This window comes from Botrytis porri (genome assembly GCF_014898465.1).
Source record: "Botrytis porri strain MUCL 3234 chromosome Unknown BPOR_001, whole genome shotgun sequence".
NCBI classification, from domain to species: Eukaryota; Fungi; Ascomycota; class Leotiomycetes; order Helotiales; family Sclerotiniaceae; genus Botrytis; species Botrytis porri.
In genome coordinates this window covers 2158855-2175636 of record NW_024066075.1, presented here as the reverse complement: position 1 = coordinate 2175636, position 16782 = coordinate 2158855, and the positions used below count along the sequence as shown (strand labels likewise).

General features: G+C 42.0%; 5 protein-coding genes across 5 annotated transcripts; 2 read left to right on the top strand and 3 right to left on the bottom strand.

Annotated features, from left to right (window-relative positions):
* Nucleotides 1–1625: 1625 nt before the first annotated feature.
* Nucleotides 1626–4231, top strand: EAF01_000585 (uncharacterized protein; the record flags this gene model as incomplete). Its single annotated transcript, XM_038908835.1, has 2 exons — nt 1626–1644; nt 1770–4231. 2 exons carry the CDS (start codon nt 1626–1628, stop codon nt 4229–4231), a joined length of 2481 nt encoding a protein of 826 aa, XP_038775741.1.
* A 463-nt stretch (nt 4232–4694) lies between these two features.
* On the bottom strand, nt 4695–7730 carry EAF01_000584 (uncharacterized protein). Its single transcript, XM_038908834.1, has 3 exons — nt 7238–7730; nt 6551–7183; nt 4695–6171 (listed from the first exon to the last, which is right to left on the bottom strand). The coding sequence occupies exons 1-3, from the start codon at nt 7540–7542 to the stop codon at nt 5010–5012; spliced, it is 2100 nt and encodes a 699-aa protein (XP_038775740.1). The 5' UTR covers nt 7543–7730; the 3' UTR covers nt 4695–5009.
* Nucleotides 7731–8144: 414 nt separating this feature from the next.
* Nucleotides 8145–9701, bottom strand: EAF01_000583 (uncharacterized protein; the record flags this gene model as incomplete). The annotated part of the gene is made up of 1 exon (XM_038908833.1): nt 8145–9701. One exon carries the CDS (start codon nt 9699–9701, stop codon nt 8145–8147), a length of 1557 nt encoding a protein of 518 aa, XP_038775739.1.
* Nucleotides 9702–10989: 1288 nt separating this feature from the next.
* On the bottom strand, nt 10990–11741 carry EAF01_000582 (uncharacterized protein; the record flags this gene model as incomplete). Its single annotated transcript, XM_038908832.1, has 3 exons — nt 10990–11144; nt 11224–11406; nt 11435–11741. The coding sequence occupies 3 exons, from the start codon at nt 11739–11741 to the stop codon at nt 10990–10992; spliced, it is 645 nt and encodes a 214-aa protein (XP_038775738.1).
* Nucleotides 11742–14440: 2699 nt separating this feature from the next.
* EAF01_000581 (uncharacterized protein) lies at nt 14441–15687 on the top strand (the record flags this gene model as incomplete). The annotated part of the gene is made up of 3 exons (XM_038908831.1): nt 14441–15234; nt 15295–15633; nt 15681–15687. 3 exons carry the CDS (start codon nt 14441–14443, stop codon nt 15685–15687), a joined length of 1140 nt encoding a protein of 379 aa, XP_038775737.1.
* Between the last annotated feature and the right edge of the window lie 1095 nt (nt 15688–16782).

The window sequence follows — 16782 nt, the reverse complement described above, 5'->3', positions numbered from 1 at the left end:
TTGTTTCTTTAATCTTCTATATAGATTCTAGTTTAAAAGCCTGAAAAAAGTAATTAATTTCTTTTTATCAATTACAATTAAAAAGTTATTAAAGATTTAAAACTAGTTTCAAATTTTTATATAATTCCTATATAAATTAAAAAATTAGTATTTTAAAACTTTAGATCTCTACTTGAAAAAAATCCTCAAAATCTAAAATTTTCAGTAAAGACTTGAAATGATTTGAATTATATATATATAAATTTTCGATAAATTATATTATATTTTGATAGAGATATTGATAAGCTGAAAAAGAACTTTTTGGTGTAAAAGGGTGGCTCAAAACAGGGGTGGTCAGAAAGTCAATGTTACGGGAGCTGCCTCTAGGGTCATGTGAAAGTGTCTAGAGTTCTCTTGAAATGGTTTAGATTAGACTTCAAGTAGGACTTCAATAAGATTGTAATTGGTTACAATTCTCGTAATTATAGTAATGAAACTAATAATTGTTCTTAAGTATAAAGCTCTATATTATAATAAAACCCATTTCTTTATATAAATCTTCGTTCTCTGTTGTCCTATTGATCCCATTATGTTCTATTAGGTGGGAGCAGTGGGATCCAGTGGGAGTCCCTAATCCCGTGACTTCCTGATCATGTGATGCAGTATGTTGGATGCCGTCGTAACAGTTGGGTACCCGACTTACTAGGAATGGTGGATTTCTTGCACAGCCATGATATGGTTGTGGCGTTGCTTTGATGAGGATCTGAGCAGAAGCAGAGCCTCCATCGTGTAAGTTGTAAGTCGTAACAAATATGACGTTTCTGTCTTGACTGTGGTTTTACAGAGTAGAGGAGAGGGGGGAAGATATTATATCTTGCAGGAATTGGGGATTGTCTTGGGTAGGTAGGTATCTTTTTCTCTGGATCTACTAGGTAGTTATTCGGGGCTTTTCAAGGTTATTGTAAGAGCATATTTGGGAAGGGTTGAAAGATTTATGTCTATTGTATTGTTTATACGTAGTTTTAAGAATATTTTAAAGCTTCAGTACCGCTATGTATACTAGTGGTTGGACACATCTCAATGCTCATTTGATATGAAACTTCGTTTTCTTTCTAGCTGATCTGCCTCCACGGCAGTGGCCCCCGGAGGGCCAGCGGAGCGTCATTCATCTCAAATTTCAAAATCAAGTTTCCAGTGATTGCACAGGGAAAAAAATCCTAGGAAAAATAATAAATAAACACATGAATTTTGAGGGTGAGAGTGAGAGTGAGAGTGAGAGTGAGAGTGAGAGTGAGTCAAAAACAAAATAGGATTTCAGTTCTATAAAATTCCAAACTTTTCTTTGAATATCAACTTCAAGGTTCTCACTGAATGCAACCAAGTGATAGAATAATGGCCTTAGATTTTAGACATCCTCGCTTACAAGGCGAGGCTGTGAACTTATACGGCTTGGAGTTGCCTATCACAACCATCATGTTCTGTTTGCCTCATAATACTAAAAAAATAATATAAGAAACACTTTCCCCCTCCTCCTTGAGATTTACATTTCACTACCACCTTCTTTTGATAGTTAGCACATCATCTTTTTTGAGCTTAGGGATAGGGCTTAAAGATACACGTTGTTGATTGCCAACGAAGACGACAGGATGTTTATGTTAAGGAATGGTATGTAAACAAATAGTCCGCCCCGCCACTTTACCCCTCATTCGATCTTCATTCAAGCTTTTTATAAGCAAAGCGCAAACTAAATCTACAACTTCTTTCGCAACAACATCTAACATATACAACAGTCGGTAAATTGATCTTTGGTGATACATCCAAAGAATCTTTGATCGAACTACCTCAAGGCCAACTTTATCTTGTCCGACCACTATCACCCAAAGGATATTCCGAACTTATATTCCGTGACGCTGCTGCGAGGATCAGAAGAACAGGGCAAGATTTTCAATATCAACTTGTGATTCAAAGAGCCTACGAAGAAGGCGAGGAAGAATTGTTGGACGACGAGGCTGCGGACGACGAAGACGGCACTGCAGCTTTGACTGGGGAACGCGACGAGAAAACATTCCTCCTAGACGAAAGTTTACATTTTCGATCGGAAATTCGCGAAGGCGGTGAAAAAGTCCTTGCTTGGAGAGATTTGAGCGGTGACGCGGGCGATCTATACGAATTTGTTTGCGACGTTTCGATAGAGAACAGTCAGGTTCAATCATTCGAACTTACAGCTGTTCATTGTCAATTTGAGAGAAAATTCAGGAGAAAATATTTAACCGCGACCGAGGAGGAGTTGAGTCAATTTGCCTTCGAAGAGGAAGACCCAATTCCGCATGCTAGTCCACCTACAAGCCCTATAAGTTTGAGTCCTATACAATCGTTCCCAGCTATCGATCAGGCAGTTACTAGAAGTACGGCAAATTCTGCATTGAAGGAAACTATGAGTCCTGTTACAAGAGGATCAAGGGCGCCACCTAGAAGTCCATCACCGGTTGGAAAGACCCCAACAAAGGCACCGGCTGTTGCTAAACATCCTGAGGCTATTTCTGTCTTGGCAGAGGAAACCGCCGAGTTACATTTATTCGACTTCATTTCTGGAACATTTTTGAAGCAAGATGATGAGGTTACAGCAACTGTTACCGAGGTTGGAAATTGGCAATATTGGTTACAACTTAGTAGTAAGGATAGAGACTGGTTGGGTCAAGCTGTGATTGCGGATATTAATCCAGTTTTCAATTTCGAATACCTCTCCTTCATTTTCAACGCCTATACACCCGATCATCAAGCATATTCATGGCTTCTTCGATTTAAGGATCAAGAGACAGTTACAAGATTCCAGAAAGGTTTGATGCAAGCTTTGTGGGAACAATTGAATGAAATCAAGTGGAACAAGAGTAAGGAGGATGAGAGAGAATATGTTCTCGAGGCATTCCAGGATCTTACTATGGAGGACGCTCCGGATTTTGTCGAGGGCGACGAGGAAGAAGAGGAAGAGGAGGAGGAAGTGGAGGATCAAGACGATGGACAAAGAAGCGAACATTACGACTCTGATGAGGAAGAAGATGATGTTGTCACCAAAGACGATGATGGAAATGTCAATTCACAACTCGCGGTTGGATACAAACACGATCGATCATTTGTTGTTAGAGGATCTAAGATTGGTGTCTTCAAACATACACCTAATAACAATTTGGAATTCTCGACCAACATTTCAAAAGTTCAAGCACCAAACGGCAAACTCTTTAATCCAAAGAAAGTTATGCTTCACGCTGAGGATACGAATATGATTCTTCAAGATGGAAATAACCCAAATTCACTTTATAGAATGGATTTGGAGTATGGAAAGATTGTTGATGAATGGAAAGTTCATGATGATATTCCTGTCAACACTTTTGCACCCGAAAGCAAATTCGCTCAAATGACAGGGGAGCAGACTTTCCTTGGTCTTTCTCGAAATGCTCTTTATCGTATCGATCCTCGTCTTGCAGGCAACAAACTTGTCGATTCTGAACTCAAACAATATGTGTCTAAGAATGATTTCTCGGCTGCCGCTACCACAGAAAAAGGATACATCGCTGTCGCTAGTAACAAGGGTGACATCCGTATGTTTGATCGTCTTGGCATCAACGCAAAGACTCACATCCCAGCTCTTGGTGAACCTATCATTGGTCTAGATGTTAGTGCCGATGGTCGTTGGGTCTTGGCTACTTGTCGTACTTATCTTCTCCTCATTGATGCTCTTCAAAAAGATGGTAAGAATGAAGGCAAACTCGGATTCGAAAAATCATTCGGTAAAGACTCAAAACCTCAACCTCGTCGTCTTGGTCTTACACCAGCTCACGTCGCCCAATTCCAACATGAAACTGGTGTTCCTCTTTCTTTCACTCCAGCTCGTTTCAATACTGGAGAAGGGCTTACCGAAACATCCATCATTACCGCTACTGGTCCTTTCATCGTAACGTGGAATATGAAGAAGCTTTTGAGGGGTAGCAAGGATACTTATAGTATTAAACGTTATGCTGAAGAAGTCAAGGCCGATAATTTCAAATACGGTAGTGATAAGAATGTTATCGTGGCATTACCAAATGAAGTCAATATGGTAGCGAAGCAAACCTTCAAGAAGCCAACAAGAGAAAGTATTATGACGCCACATAAAGTTGGATGGAGCAATGGTAGAAGAGATAGTGCGAGAATTGGTGGTAGCAACAGTGGAAGATATAAGTTGGGGAGGGATGGTGTGGTCAACAGTCCTTATTAAGGGATTGCCTTGCGAAGCGTGAGTTGAGGGCAAATGAATGAATGGTTTAATGCTAAGGTGCAGCGGGGGGAGTTTTTGAGGCTTTTTGTGTTCGTTTTTTTCTGGGATGAGGCTTTTTTGGGTAGCTTGCTTTTGTTAGCTTGCTTGTTTATTTTGCGTTTCGAGGGGTGAATTTGATTTAAAGTGCGTTGAGTTTTATGATCGTCTTCGACCATCGGTTTGAAGAGTCATTTGGTGGGCAGGACGGGACAGATAGTTCAGGACGAATAACAGTGAGAGATACCATCGGTATTCATACTTTTGACAAGTATAAGGGTGCAGCTGGAATGTCAGCGAAGAAGACACACCAGATGTTGTTTAGTATGCGGAGTTGATAGCTAGCTTACAGTAGTTAGGAAGTACAGAAATGAATTAGTATTACTATTATTTGGGATTTGTTATTGTTTGTGCTTGTGCTTGTGTATTAGGAATTTTTCTAGATATATGTTGATTTTGTGTGCGGAGTGTGATAAGTAATGAATGAGGAGTGAGGAGTAACTGGGTAGAATAGTATTTACATATTGAAAATTCTATCTATAAGTTCTATATCGGGAAAGTTTAACAGTTACAAAGCATAGTATATCTCTAAGCTCTCTTCTCCGCAGTCCCCCAACCTCAATCCAACCTCAATTAAACCTCAATCCAATCCAATCCCAATTCCCTTCCCAATTCCTTTCCCAACCTCAATTCCCACCTCTTCCCCCACCTCACCCCACCCCTCAAATTAACCCAACTCAACTCAAATCAAAATACTCACTGCGGTCCTCTCCGGCGCCAACACCCTATACAAAACCGTCCTATCATCCACCCCCAAGGCCACCTGATTCACCACTCCCTCCACCCCCACCAACTCCTCATAAAACCTCCCCGCTACCTCTTCCCTCTCCCCCGTCCCATCACTCTCCCCCGCTACGCCGCGCACGCTAAGCGCATACTCGAGTAGCGACTGATCATCCGCGACGACACTACTCAGTAGATATGGGAGATGCGAGGCGAGGAGCCAGGAGCGCGGTTCGCGGACGGGAAGGGAATCGATGAGGTTTTTTTCGGTGTAGGATTCTAATTCATGGAGGGAGGAGGGGAGAGGAGAAAATAACGCGGATGGTTTGTTCGGAACGAAAGCTTGGTAGTAGTCTTGGAGATAATTTACAGCGGTGTGTTGGGTACTGGCGATGTGAATACACATTGTGAGTGCGTCTGTGAGGTCATCAAAGGTGGTGATTGTGGGGAACGAAGAGATATTCGCTCCGCTTTCGCTTTGGATCTCGCGACACCAGTTTTGCAGATGCTGGTCTGAAGAAACGGCGGAGTCTGAAGGGTATGAAGAGCGCAGCATTCCGGCCACGAATCGTCGGAGGATAAACCAGATATGTTTCATATTACGCGCATAGGCATAATTGTGAAATTTGGGGGTGTCGAGTTCCGCGAGGGGAAAACCGCGGGAGGCGAGATCGTGTGGGATATAGCCACCGATGAAATCGAAGGTTTCGTATTGGGAGCACACCATGCGGAGACTACTTGCTGAGGGCAGCCCGTCGATGTGCACGATGACTTGTGGGATGAGACTTGCTCGTGCGGCGGCGTTGAGGGGGAGGGTTTTGAGCCAGTGGGGGGCGAGGAGTTGAAAGATGGGGTGGGTTTCGGGGAGGGTGCGGTGCGAGGAAATGATGATTCCTTCTTCGATGAGGTGGGTGTGCGTGAGGTGGGAACCGAGTTCGTGGGCGTGCCAGTCGGATACTTGGGCGCATTGTTTTGCGTAGCGCCAGGGCCAATCGGTTGCTTCGTGGGTTTTGGGGGAGGAAGGGGAAGTGCGGTTGTTAAAGAGAGTGAGAGAATCGGTGATATTGGTGCGGTAGTCAAGGATTATGGCGAGGGGATGGAGAGTACCGTTTGGGAGGAGACTATTTGGGTTAGTACGCTTTTGATTTAATGACGGTACGGAATTTAGTGTGACATAAGATGAGATGACGGTTAGCCCCACGTAACTTTTTTCATCCTTGCGGAACGGCGCGGCGTGGGCTGACTGCAGGGCTGAAGACTTTCCAGCTTATGTACGTAGGGGATACGAATGCATATCGTACTTTGTCAAATCAGGATTGATTATGCAAATGACGGCGCTTATGGGATGAAGCTTACACACAGCTTACAGCTGCGCTCATACTCGTGCTCAACATACTCCGTGAAGAGATGAAGAAGTAAAAGCGTAACTCAACGCAATCAAACGAAACGAAACAAAAAGTAAAAACTAAGCAAATCAAAAGGAAAAATCTCAACACTCACTGAAAAAGACTAACACTCGCACACCCAAACCTCTTCCCATCATCACTCTTCAAATCCTCTCCCTGTGGTACCCCCGCAAACTTCCGAAAATAGCTACAATCCTGCACATACAATCCTCCCTGTCTCTCCGCCTCCTCAATCACCCTCAAACTATCTCTTTTCTCCTGCGCACTAGCTGCTGCCTTGAATCTTTGAATCCATTCCTTCCCTGCTTTCTTGATCGTCACCGGATTTACCCCCGTGAATTGTTGTTGCGCATACACTTCATCACTATACCAATCTTTTCGCGTTCCGATATTGGCTAGTTTTCCAATATCTCTTCTTTCATCAAAGAGTTTTTGATTGACAGACTCGATGAGAGCGAATGTGCGTTGATTTGGTTCATCATAGGCGAAATCGAGAAATTTTTCAGGAATCACTTTTTGCACTATGGGTGCTGTGGCGAAGAGTCGCTCTGGTTGGAAGATTTTGAGAGAATGGAGAAAATCGACTTTAGGTTCAAGACTTAGATGAGGGGGGTAGCCGTCCGAACCGGGAGTTTGGAATTGGAAGCGTTCTCTTTTCTCTTCGAGGGAGACGGGGGCAGTAGGAAGATGAGATTCCAATTGATGAACGTCAAAGAAAGAGGCGAATCTATCATTGATCAGTTACTTGACTCTCAGTGTTATGGTTTGGGGGGAATCATACGATTTGTTGACAAGAGTGTAAACTTCTGAAACTGCTTTCTTGGTCCCGATATATGTACCCGTAGCGAATTTAGCTTTATTGGAATCTTCTTTCAATTTATCATGATCATGTTCCCCAGCGAAGATAGAGTGAGCAAGAAGTTCTGCCTTGAGAACTCCATGATTCCATTCGATGGGAAAGCGTTTGGGTGGTGGAGCCTGATTTTGTTCATGATGTAGTATCTCCTCGACTTTTTGAAATTTACCCGGCATGTTGAAGAAATGATTGAGAATCCGAAGTAATAAATTGAAGATGAATGTAAACATTCGTGGGATAGAGAGAAAAAGAGAGAGTATGACGGGTTAAAATCGATGTCTTGTACTGTATCAAAAGACAAGGTGCAACAAAAGGAATGATTGTATACTACAGAGAGCTATAACAAAAACTAATTGGGATATTTACCTCTAAAGAACGAGAGAAGAGATGAATTATGTAGTAAAATCATGGCAGTGCATTGATATTGCTCGGTGTGAAGATTGGCGGTTCCAGGGCTGATTTATCTAAAATATTACATGTTGGGGTCCTAGAATGGGATAACAGTCAGCAAATAACTCAGCTGAAGCCCCAGTTCCATACAGCTTAATATCAGCCTGATGCAAATTCGAAAATGTGCAAACATATCAAATGATGATCGAGTATCTCATGGTGGGTGTCAACAACCAAGTATGCCAAGATTCCGCATAGCTCAAGTAACCAAAATTTGCTCATCGACTTCCTCTTGAGTAGCACAAAAAGTTTCATTACTTGCTATGATTTCTATTTCGCTATAGAGGTTTCGTAAAAACATTCGCTAATTTCATCAATGTTATTGCTAAGAATGTGAGAGGTAGAAGAGGTCACGCTAGGTCGATTTCTCGAGTTTCCTGGATTACTCTTCCGCCAGTGTTGTCAGTGGCGTTTCAACCTTCTTGTAAATCGCCAATAACTCCTCGCTAAAATCATCCAACATAATAAGTCGAAATTGTTTTCCCCAGCGATTTTGGAACGACCATTTTTTATATTCATGGTTCAAACCACTGCTCCAAGCCACCAATTCAACGTTCCATCCTTTCACAAGTGCTCTCTCCACATTCTTGAAAAATCCTCCCGAGTATTCAGCCTCGGCCCCATCTCCCGTTGCCAAGACAATGGTTGACGGTATTGAGTAATCGGCCAAAGTTTCGAGCATTTTCATATGTAAGATTTCATCGACGCCCTGCTCGACAAATCCAGATTTCGTAGATTGTGATGAGATGGGAGTTTCAGGTTTACTCGATTGTCCTGTGAGGTATCCATTTCCTAGTCCTCCTCGCGCTTTTTCAGTTGAGTGCTCCCTTCTTTTATACACCCTAGTCAAAACATTGGTTTCGTAACCACACATCTCAGCCTCGTCAAAATGAGGTGGTGATTCTTTGTTAGTTGATCTGGATCCAACCAAGATTCTTTTGGCGACAGTCCGGTTCCTCTCCAGAATTGATGCTAGTGAACAATATGAGAAAGGTGGACTTTCGGCCATCTTTTCACTCTCAGGAAATCGTCGTGCACTTTTTAAAGTGTTCTGAAATCCAATTATAATGTTGCTACAATCAACAAATACGTGTATGGGTTCCTTATTTGAAGACCTGACTGCTTTGTCGAGCCTCAATTGATAAGATAGTTTCTTAGTTATCCTGATCCTCTTTTCTTCGCGAGTCAGGTCGTGAAGAGGATATATGACGCCCTTTTTGAGGAGCGTATTCCTATCTTCAAGGGTATCAAAGATAGCAGGACCATTGCTGAAGTGTTTTGCAGATTTTGTTCGTGAAGGTGTTTCAACCTCTGATTCAAGTCCGCTACTCTCATTCTCATCCGTCCATGGATCAGACAATACCTGCCTCCGTGTCTGTTTGTGTAGTCTCGGTAATTGGATATTGAAAAGACGATCTGCAGGAAATGGAGATCTAACGTCTGTTTTCGTTTGAGAGATTTGCCTTATCGACGTCTCTTCCGGGAAGGATATCAAGTCTTCCCTGGCCTTTGCTCGTGTCCCCCGTTGTTGTAGTTTCAGAACTTTCGTACCTTGAGCCTTATCTTTCCATCGTACCGTTCTTGTTTTCGTAACATAGTCTTGGTAGATATCTGGAATATCTGAATCATCCGTCGCAGAAGATGGCAGACTATTAAGATCAGAAAAGAGCCCTTCAGAAGTATAAGAAGATGGTGCTGACTCATTTGGTTCAGCATCAGGATCTTGACAAGTTGTCGTAGCATCGACACCCAAGTGATCCCATATTGGAGTGAAATCACCTAAGGTACGTGCGCTTCTGTCTGTGGAGGAGGGCTCATTTTCGGGTAGGAAATAGTAAGAATATGGCAAATCGCTGTTCAAAGTCGAAGTAGAAAGGAGATTATGAAGCTCGATGGCACAAGTCAGGTCCCATGGCTGGGATGTATGGGATTCGGTCATGTAATTGATGTGAGGATCGGCCTAGCAGAAGATGCTCAAGCCGAAGAAGTTATCTTAAGTGTAGGTTCTGATATGATATTGAGACTATGAGGAGAGTTGAGGTTAGTGATCTAGTCTGATAGCTCTGATAAGAAGTGTGGTGGCAAAATAGCATTTGCCGTTGCGTATAACTTACAATGAACTGGGAAATGATGTTTGGAAGTATAAACATACTTCCCGCTGTGGATTTTGACGTTGCCGATGTGATTTATATGGATTGAGAATGACTGATAGCAAACTGAACTTAAATGAAGGTAAATAGAAATAGACTAAGTTACCTAGTTAGTAGATATTTGCATTACAGTGTCGGTAGATGGAGGCGGTTTCTTCTTCAAGAGGTCGAATTCGGATAGATGAACCTTGAACGAATGATTCACTTGAACATCCACATACCGAGCCTACCTGCGCCTTATTAGCAACCAATTGCATTGCATCGTGGAAAGGCTGTACTGTGCTAGTGTTGTTGGTGGCACGGACAGTATGGCAGCAGCAGACCCGCGTGGCAAAGATCTGGACTGAAACCCGAATGTCTAATGCTTACCTAATCTGAGATGGAAAATGAGTCACGTGGGTAAGTCCACACATACAATCGGGGAATGTAAATCAAGCAACAATTGATTTGGTAGTCAATATACTTGTTACGTGCGATGTAGATTTGTCTGTATAGAATTGTAACACTGCATCTCCTTTCATTTCCTTCAAGTTCATCTTCATCTCTTTTGCTATGAAGCATCCTCAATCCCCCATCAAGAGCTGAACTACCTTCAGGCTATGTTGATCAGGCTTTCTAGTGGAAACCAACATCTGTCGTATTCGTATATATGCAATTGCACGAATATGCCTTGCCATGTCTACAATCATGCATGTAGATATTTCAGATATTGACGGATGCCCTTCTCATAGCAAATCATTTCGTTACCATCATCATCCTAAGGCCTATGCTCTATAATCATGATCAAAGTTGGTTTCGAAATATTAAGGATCACCAGGATATGTCAAGAGAAATCTTCGTTCTGCATCTCAAAATAATCAATTCCATGTTTGATAAAACCTTCAAGTAGGGAAAACCACTGCTATCATTTGGTCTATTCTCGTTGCCCATTCTCTCATTCGGTGTCCGAAACCCAAATCTCATTCTACTGGCTTAGTTCTTCTCACCAATATTCATCATTGTCATCATCATACATCACAATCATCAATTTCGTGTTATCCCTTTCTTCCAGCGTACAGCCCTCACATCTTTCAAGTACTATTTCTCATCTTTTTTGCCGATTCCGATTCCAAGCCATGACAAGAAGTTTTCTTTCTTCGTAGCGGGAGAGATGGATGGAGAAATCGAGGGACTACTGAAGGCACCAGATCTACGTCTCTCTCGTGGAGTATAAATCACCTCGGATGGTTTGCCTATGCGTTTATGACTGTTAGATTAATTTATTGAAGTGTCATTTCGCCAAGCAGAGGAGAAAAAATAAAGATTACTTACGAATATTCCCCGCTCCTCCAATGCCATATGATCTGCGTCGTTCGCCCTGTATGTTTTTTGTTGCCGATTCAAAAGATTCTCCAAAGACGTTGTACGGTCCGTCAGCAGAAGGTGGAAATTTTGACGCCATTGTTACCCGAATTTTTTTTCTCTGGTAGTGTTCTTTCCGTTGAGGGAGTAGGCCTGGATGTTATTGCAAGCAGATAATAACTTCCAAATTCCTTATTTAGAATATTTGCCTCAGTCTTTGTGCCTTTCGAGTGATTCGACAAGTGCCGAATTTGGCCAAATGAGCATCGACGCGGTCCTTGATGACTTTGAATAGGTTCGACGATATTATGCTCTGAAGGAATAAGAAGTTGTTCACGAGAAGTATTTTCTGCACGGTATATCGTATATGAGGTTCGTCCTACAATCCTCGATGGAAATCTTGACTTGATTCTTGAGCGTTTCTTGGAACCAGATCCCGAACATGAAAAAGACGATGACAATAAAACAAAGGGTGAGAGAGACACCATATCTATATCTATGTTCGTATCTACGCCAGATCTGTGGGGGTAGGTTCGGCAAATGATAGACAGAAGGGATGAGAGGAAACGAGGAACCAGATTGGTTGCAATATATGGCATACCGAATATATACATCATCTGGTACTTGAGTTCTCTGGAGACAATCGACCACACAATAAGAATCATACCTATATGGAGATATCTTAACGGGTTTTCATAGGGTATCCCAAATGTGATTATCTTGATTGAGCCACGAGATACATCACCAGTATGACGTTACATGATCGCAAATCGTTTTAAGGGAAGCCTTTTGTCTGTTTTGGACATCATAGACATATCCAACGGTTCATTGCAAGAAACATACATACTGATTGGCTCATCAAAAGCAAATTCCCTTCCCTAGTCGTCACTGGATAGATTGCAAATTATCGACGGCAGCGAGCCATCTACCGTATATGCATGAAGCCATGTGGAATTGGCGTTGGCAGGGGTGAGAGGAGAGATGAATTTCATGTAAAATAACGGCACTAGGATTCTTGGGAAACACAAGCTTTGTGGGGGCCGCGCACAATAGGCCTTACGAGGCATGCAACGTTATCTTTATCCATGTCCAGATCTGCAATAAGTTATCAACGTGGAAACCCCCGCAAAATCTTGTTTGCGGGGTACCGACTTAGGTATGTCATGATATCAAACTTGATATCTTGTCCTTTCAGACTAGTTCATCTGCTTTGACGAAATTCTTTCAGTTGAACTTATATATTTTTGACTTTGATCAATGTTTTTAAGTCAGGATTGTACGGATGACCAAAAACCAATGCCGATTTCCGTTTCCCTACCACAAAAAGACCAGAATTTATATCCACAATTCCACAAAAACGTTGCAAATACTACGAATGTCTTAGATTTCAAAGTCTCATTGCCCTGCCAGCTCCATCCATCTTCCTGCAATCTAATCTCCAATCCATCTACAGTGTTACATTCACTTCACTCCATGTAAGGAGCATTGCAGTAAGTGTACAGTGACACCCGTCAAAATGTCCAAACCCATTTCTCGCGCGTTTGCGCATGATTTTTGTGGGCGGGTGCAACTATCCGTTGATTCGGATTGGTCGAGTCTTATGTTTTGTGTCACGCTGTGTAGTGCTTTGTGCAACTGATGGGTTTCTATGCGAGTTTATCTTGTTTTTGGAAACTGTGTGTGGATCTAAATGCGACAACAATGCAAACGCGCAAGAGGTGCAGATAATCTGGGTATTATGGGGACTGTGAGAGATGTCAAGTGCGGAATGATGTATGTCTGATTATGGCATGTAAGGTCTTATGTCAGATTTCATACGAGATCTCATGTAAGATTGAGTTGTGCATACAGTATTAGACATCATTCGAGGCACGCATAAAGGTTATGAAGCTTGGAGACTGAGTAGTCTTTTGAAAATTGGAATGGGATCCATGATAACATACGATATGAAGAGAGAATGTAGGACCGGAGTTCGAAGATACGATATATGAAGATGCGACGGGATAACATCTTATTATTGCTGTATGACACTGTAGTTTGATGTAGAGGATTCTCAATCACCCCATACATTTCCTCTTTTTTTTGACCGATATGCAAGACGTCTGTGCTGATTCATTAGGGATCTGGAGTCTACTTTCAAAATCAGCTACGGTGACATGTCCAAACAGGGATCTGAGACGGCTATTTTTCAAGAACTTGTTGGCGCTAGTAGAATTCTTTCATGCTAGTAAGTTGAGTATGTCTTATTAAAAGGATGCTATTGATTTATGAGAATGGCCGGCGTCAAGCGACTCTAGTCTTTGTGGTCAATGGAAGTTGAGGAGCAGCGACGATTTGACGCGGACTTTTGAAAAGATGCTGGATGATAGAATCGTTTCTCTAAAGAAATCTTGATGCAAGCAGTTGAGCGAGAAAAGAGTATGATCTGTTCGAATAACATAAGAGGGAATATACGAAGTAAAATGCTGCGAAGGAATCAAGAGGTAGATCCATCATTTGTCACCGCTCTTATCAATAGACATACCCTGTAGTGTGGTTTTTAATGTGGCAAGATAGATAGCTCAATAAAAACATAATCATACTGCTGATTTTATGGTGATCAGTCAGCGGGTCAAGAATCAAAAGGCGACGATTGTGATTGTGCCACCAACATGCGTGCATCAACTGCATGAGATGTTGAATGTTGAATTAGTACGATTAGTTATCTCCCAGTAGAAAAATCTAAATGGAAATTGATCTAAACGGGGTTCTTTTTTTATTCCTCTGAAATTGATAGCTGTTATCATCGCCATCGCCGCCGTCGTCGTTGTCGATTAACCCCTTCTCTATAATGTTTCAAATCATTCTATCCATATTTGTGGGGGCTGCGGCTCTTCTACTATATGCCATCACCAATGGACGAATCACGAGAACCGAAATCGTACGACAATACAACTGTGATATTCCATTCATTTATCCTCACGCCGATCCAATATTTGGAACTGATCTGAAGCTGCAAGAGATTCAACAATCTCTACCGCATCAAAGCATCACTTTCTCTACCAATTTTCGCAAAAAATGTGGAAAGAAATTTGAAGTCATCAACTTTGGTACCTCCTCACTGAGAAGTATAGATACGGAAAATATCCAAGCAGTCTACTCTACAAATCATGACGATTGAGGATATGAGCCCTCGAGACTATCTGTCATGGGGCCGTTCTGTGGTCATGGATTCATCACTACAGATGGAGTTACATGGCAAAAAGCTAGAGCTCTCCTCCGTCCAAGTTTTAGCAAGTCGAATATTTCGGGTTTATCTGCATATAAAGTTGCGGTTGAGCAGTTTCTTCGATATATTCCAGACAATGGTTGTACTACTGTTGATCTACAACCTTTGCGTGCAAATCTCGTAGGTTTTGCACTTCAAATGAGGTATCAAAAGGAGGAGATACTGATAAAATTCGATCTAGAAACAACCTTGAAATTTCTGATAGGTATGTCCCCAAACACCAGCAGTGAAGATGAAAGGAAGACAGCAACAAACTTCATTAAAGCTTTCAACGCATCTATGATCGGAACAGGACTCTCGTTTTTGATAGGCCCTTTTAAATTGCTCATCCCGAAATCACTCACAACTGTTGCTCACAAGCAAGTTTATGACTACATTAATGCATTCATTAACAAAGCGTTAGAAAAGACACAGAAAAAGCCCACCATTCAAGAGATTTCACATCTACTGATGCAAAAGAGTCTTCTAGAGGGTCTGGCTAAGCAGACTGATGATCGCATAGAGATTCGTCAGAACATTATTCAGGGAATGATGGCTGCGCAAGGTACCACATACGTTTTGATCAGTAACTCGTTGTTTCTCCTGTCGCGTAATCCGGATCTTTATGAAAGACTTCGAGATGAGGTACAGTATCTAGACCTTGAGGGGTCTTCTCAATTATTTGATCTACTACGAGATCACGTTTTCTTTCAGAATATTCTGCGCGAATGTAAGTTGGTTGATTCTATCAAATTTAAGAGTGAGACTAATGTACTGATGAACCGGCTCTCTAGCTCTTCGCCTATACCCCGTATTCCCAATCATGAACCGCATTGCTCTGCGCGATACAATACTCCTAGAGAGGAGGCGGCAAAAACGGAGAATCTCCAATCTTCGCACCTAAAGGTACAACGATCTACACAAACCAATATACTCTCCATCGTGACGAGAAAATCTTCGGAAGCGAGGTTGAATCTTTCAATCCAGATCGATGGAATTCCCCAATTTCAAACCGACTTCGTGGGAATATATGTCATTTGGTGGAGGACCACGGGCTTGTGTTGGTCAACAAAAAGCGCTGGTAGAGGCGGCGTACACGGTGGCGAAGATGGCACAGGTGTAGGGGTTGGAGAGTCGGGATAATAAGGATTGGTAGGGTGAGTGGAAGTTGACGGCGAAGAATGTAAATGGATGTAAAGTCGTGTGTAACCCGGCATGAATCGCTAGACTTAATTGGTAGAACTTTTGTGGATTTGAATTTGAACCTCGTACTACCTATCACTTCGAAAAGTACTAAGTGGTAAACGGAAGAAGCAATCTATTAAACTTCCAAAGTGCTACAACAAAACACTCAACCTACTAAGAGGGATTGTTTCCTTGCACCCTACCATCACTGAACTAACTCCTTCCTCCTTCTGAACTCTACTCTCAACAATGACGAGAATATATCAGTTGGACTGAACTTTATTGCCGCAGTCAGCCGAACCGACATTTATAACATATCAATCCAATAACTCAATATATCCCAGCAATCCTTCACCACACCCTTCAAACAAACCCCTCAGTCTAAATACCCATTCTATCACAACACCAACCCTTGGCCCTTGATTCAACATCATCATCCGCTTCACCCGTTGATATTTCACATAATTAGCGTCATGATACACCCCAACGTATAAATTAGTCAAGTTCCAATAAACTACCCCGCCGTAGCTAGCTTCGTCGCGCAGTTCATTGTGCTAAACTCGTTGGGTTGGTGACTGTACGACTGGCTTCGTTATAAATGTTAGCTTGAGGTATTTAGCTTTGTTGTATTGATTGCTTTCATATTACCAGTTGAGTTCATCGCTCCATTCAATGATATCAGGGCTCGTAACAGATACATTGAATGGCAATTCCGCACAGGAAAATCTATCATAAAGGAGAAAATTAGAGCGTGTTACTACTTTAATATGAAGAATATATCTAAAGTGCATCTGGGTTGAGGCACCAAAAGTGTTCTCTTAACTTCTCTTCTAGTTCTGACATCTTTGTCGAAGATATCCTAGAGATTCTCTTCTTATTTCTCCATCCATCGCTTGGGGAAGACTAGAATCGGTGTAGAGTATTCATAACCGATTTTTCTTCAATGGAAGGATTAGTGACCCTTTTCTTATCGTCCCCCACTGATCATTATTTTTGTGCCTCAATTCCCCGAGTAGTTTTCGATATCTGGGAAGGAAGAAATACTGTGATTTCGACTTGATGTGTTGAGTAGTAAGATACAACATGCGAGTTAATTT

Bases quoted from the DNA above. Each gene is read 5' to 3' on its own strand.
- EAF01_000584 (XM_038908834.1), bottom strand. From the start codon at position 7,542: ATGTTTACATTCATCTTCAATTTATTACTTCGGATTCTCAATCATTTC. The intron at 7,184-7,237 runs GTATGATTCCCC...GATCAATGATAG, and splicing joins TACACTCTTGTCAACAAATC to ATTCGCCTCTTTCTTTGACG. The intron at 6,172-6,550 runs GTGAGTGTTGAG...TAACCCAAATAG, and splicing joins GCGAGTGTTAGTCTTTTTCA to TCTCCTCCCAAACGGTACTC.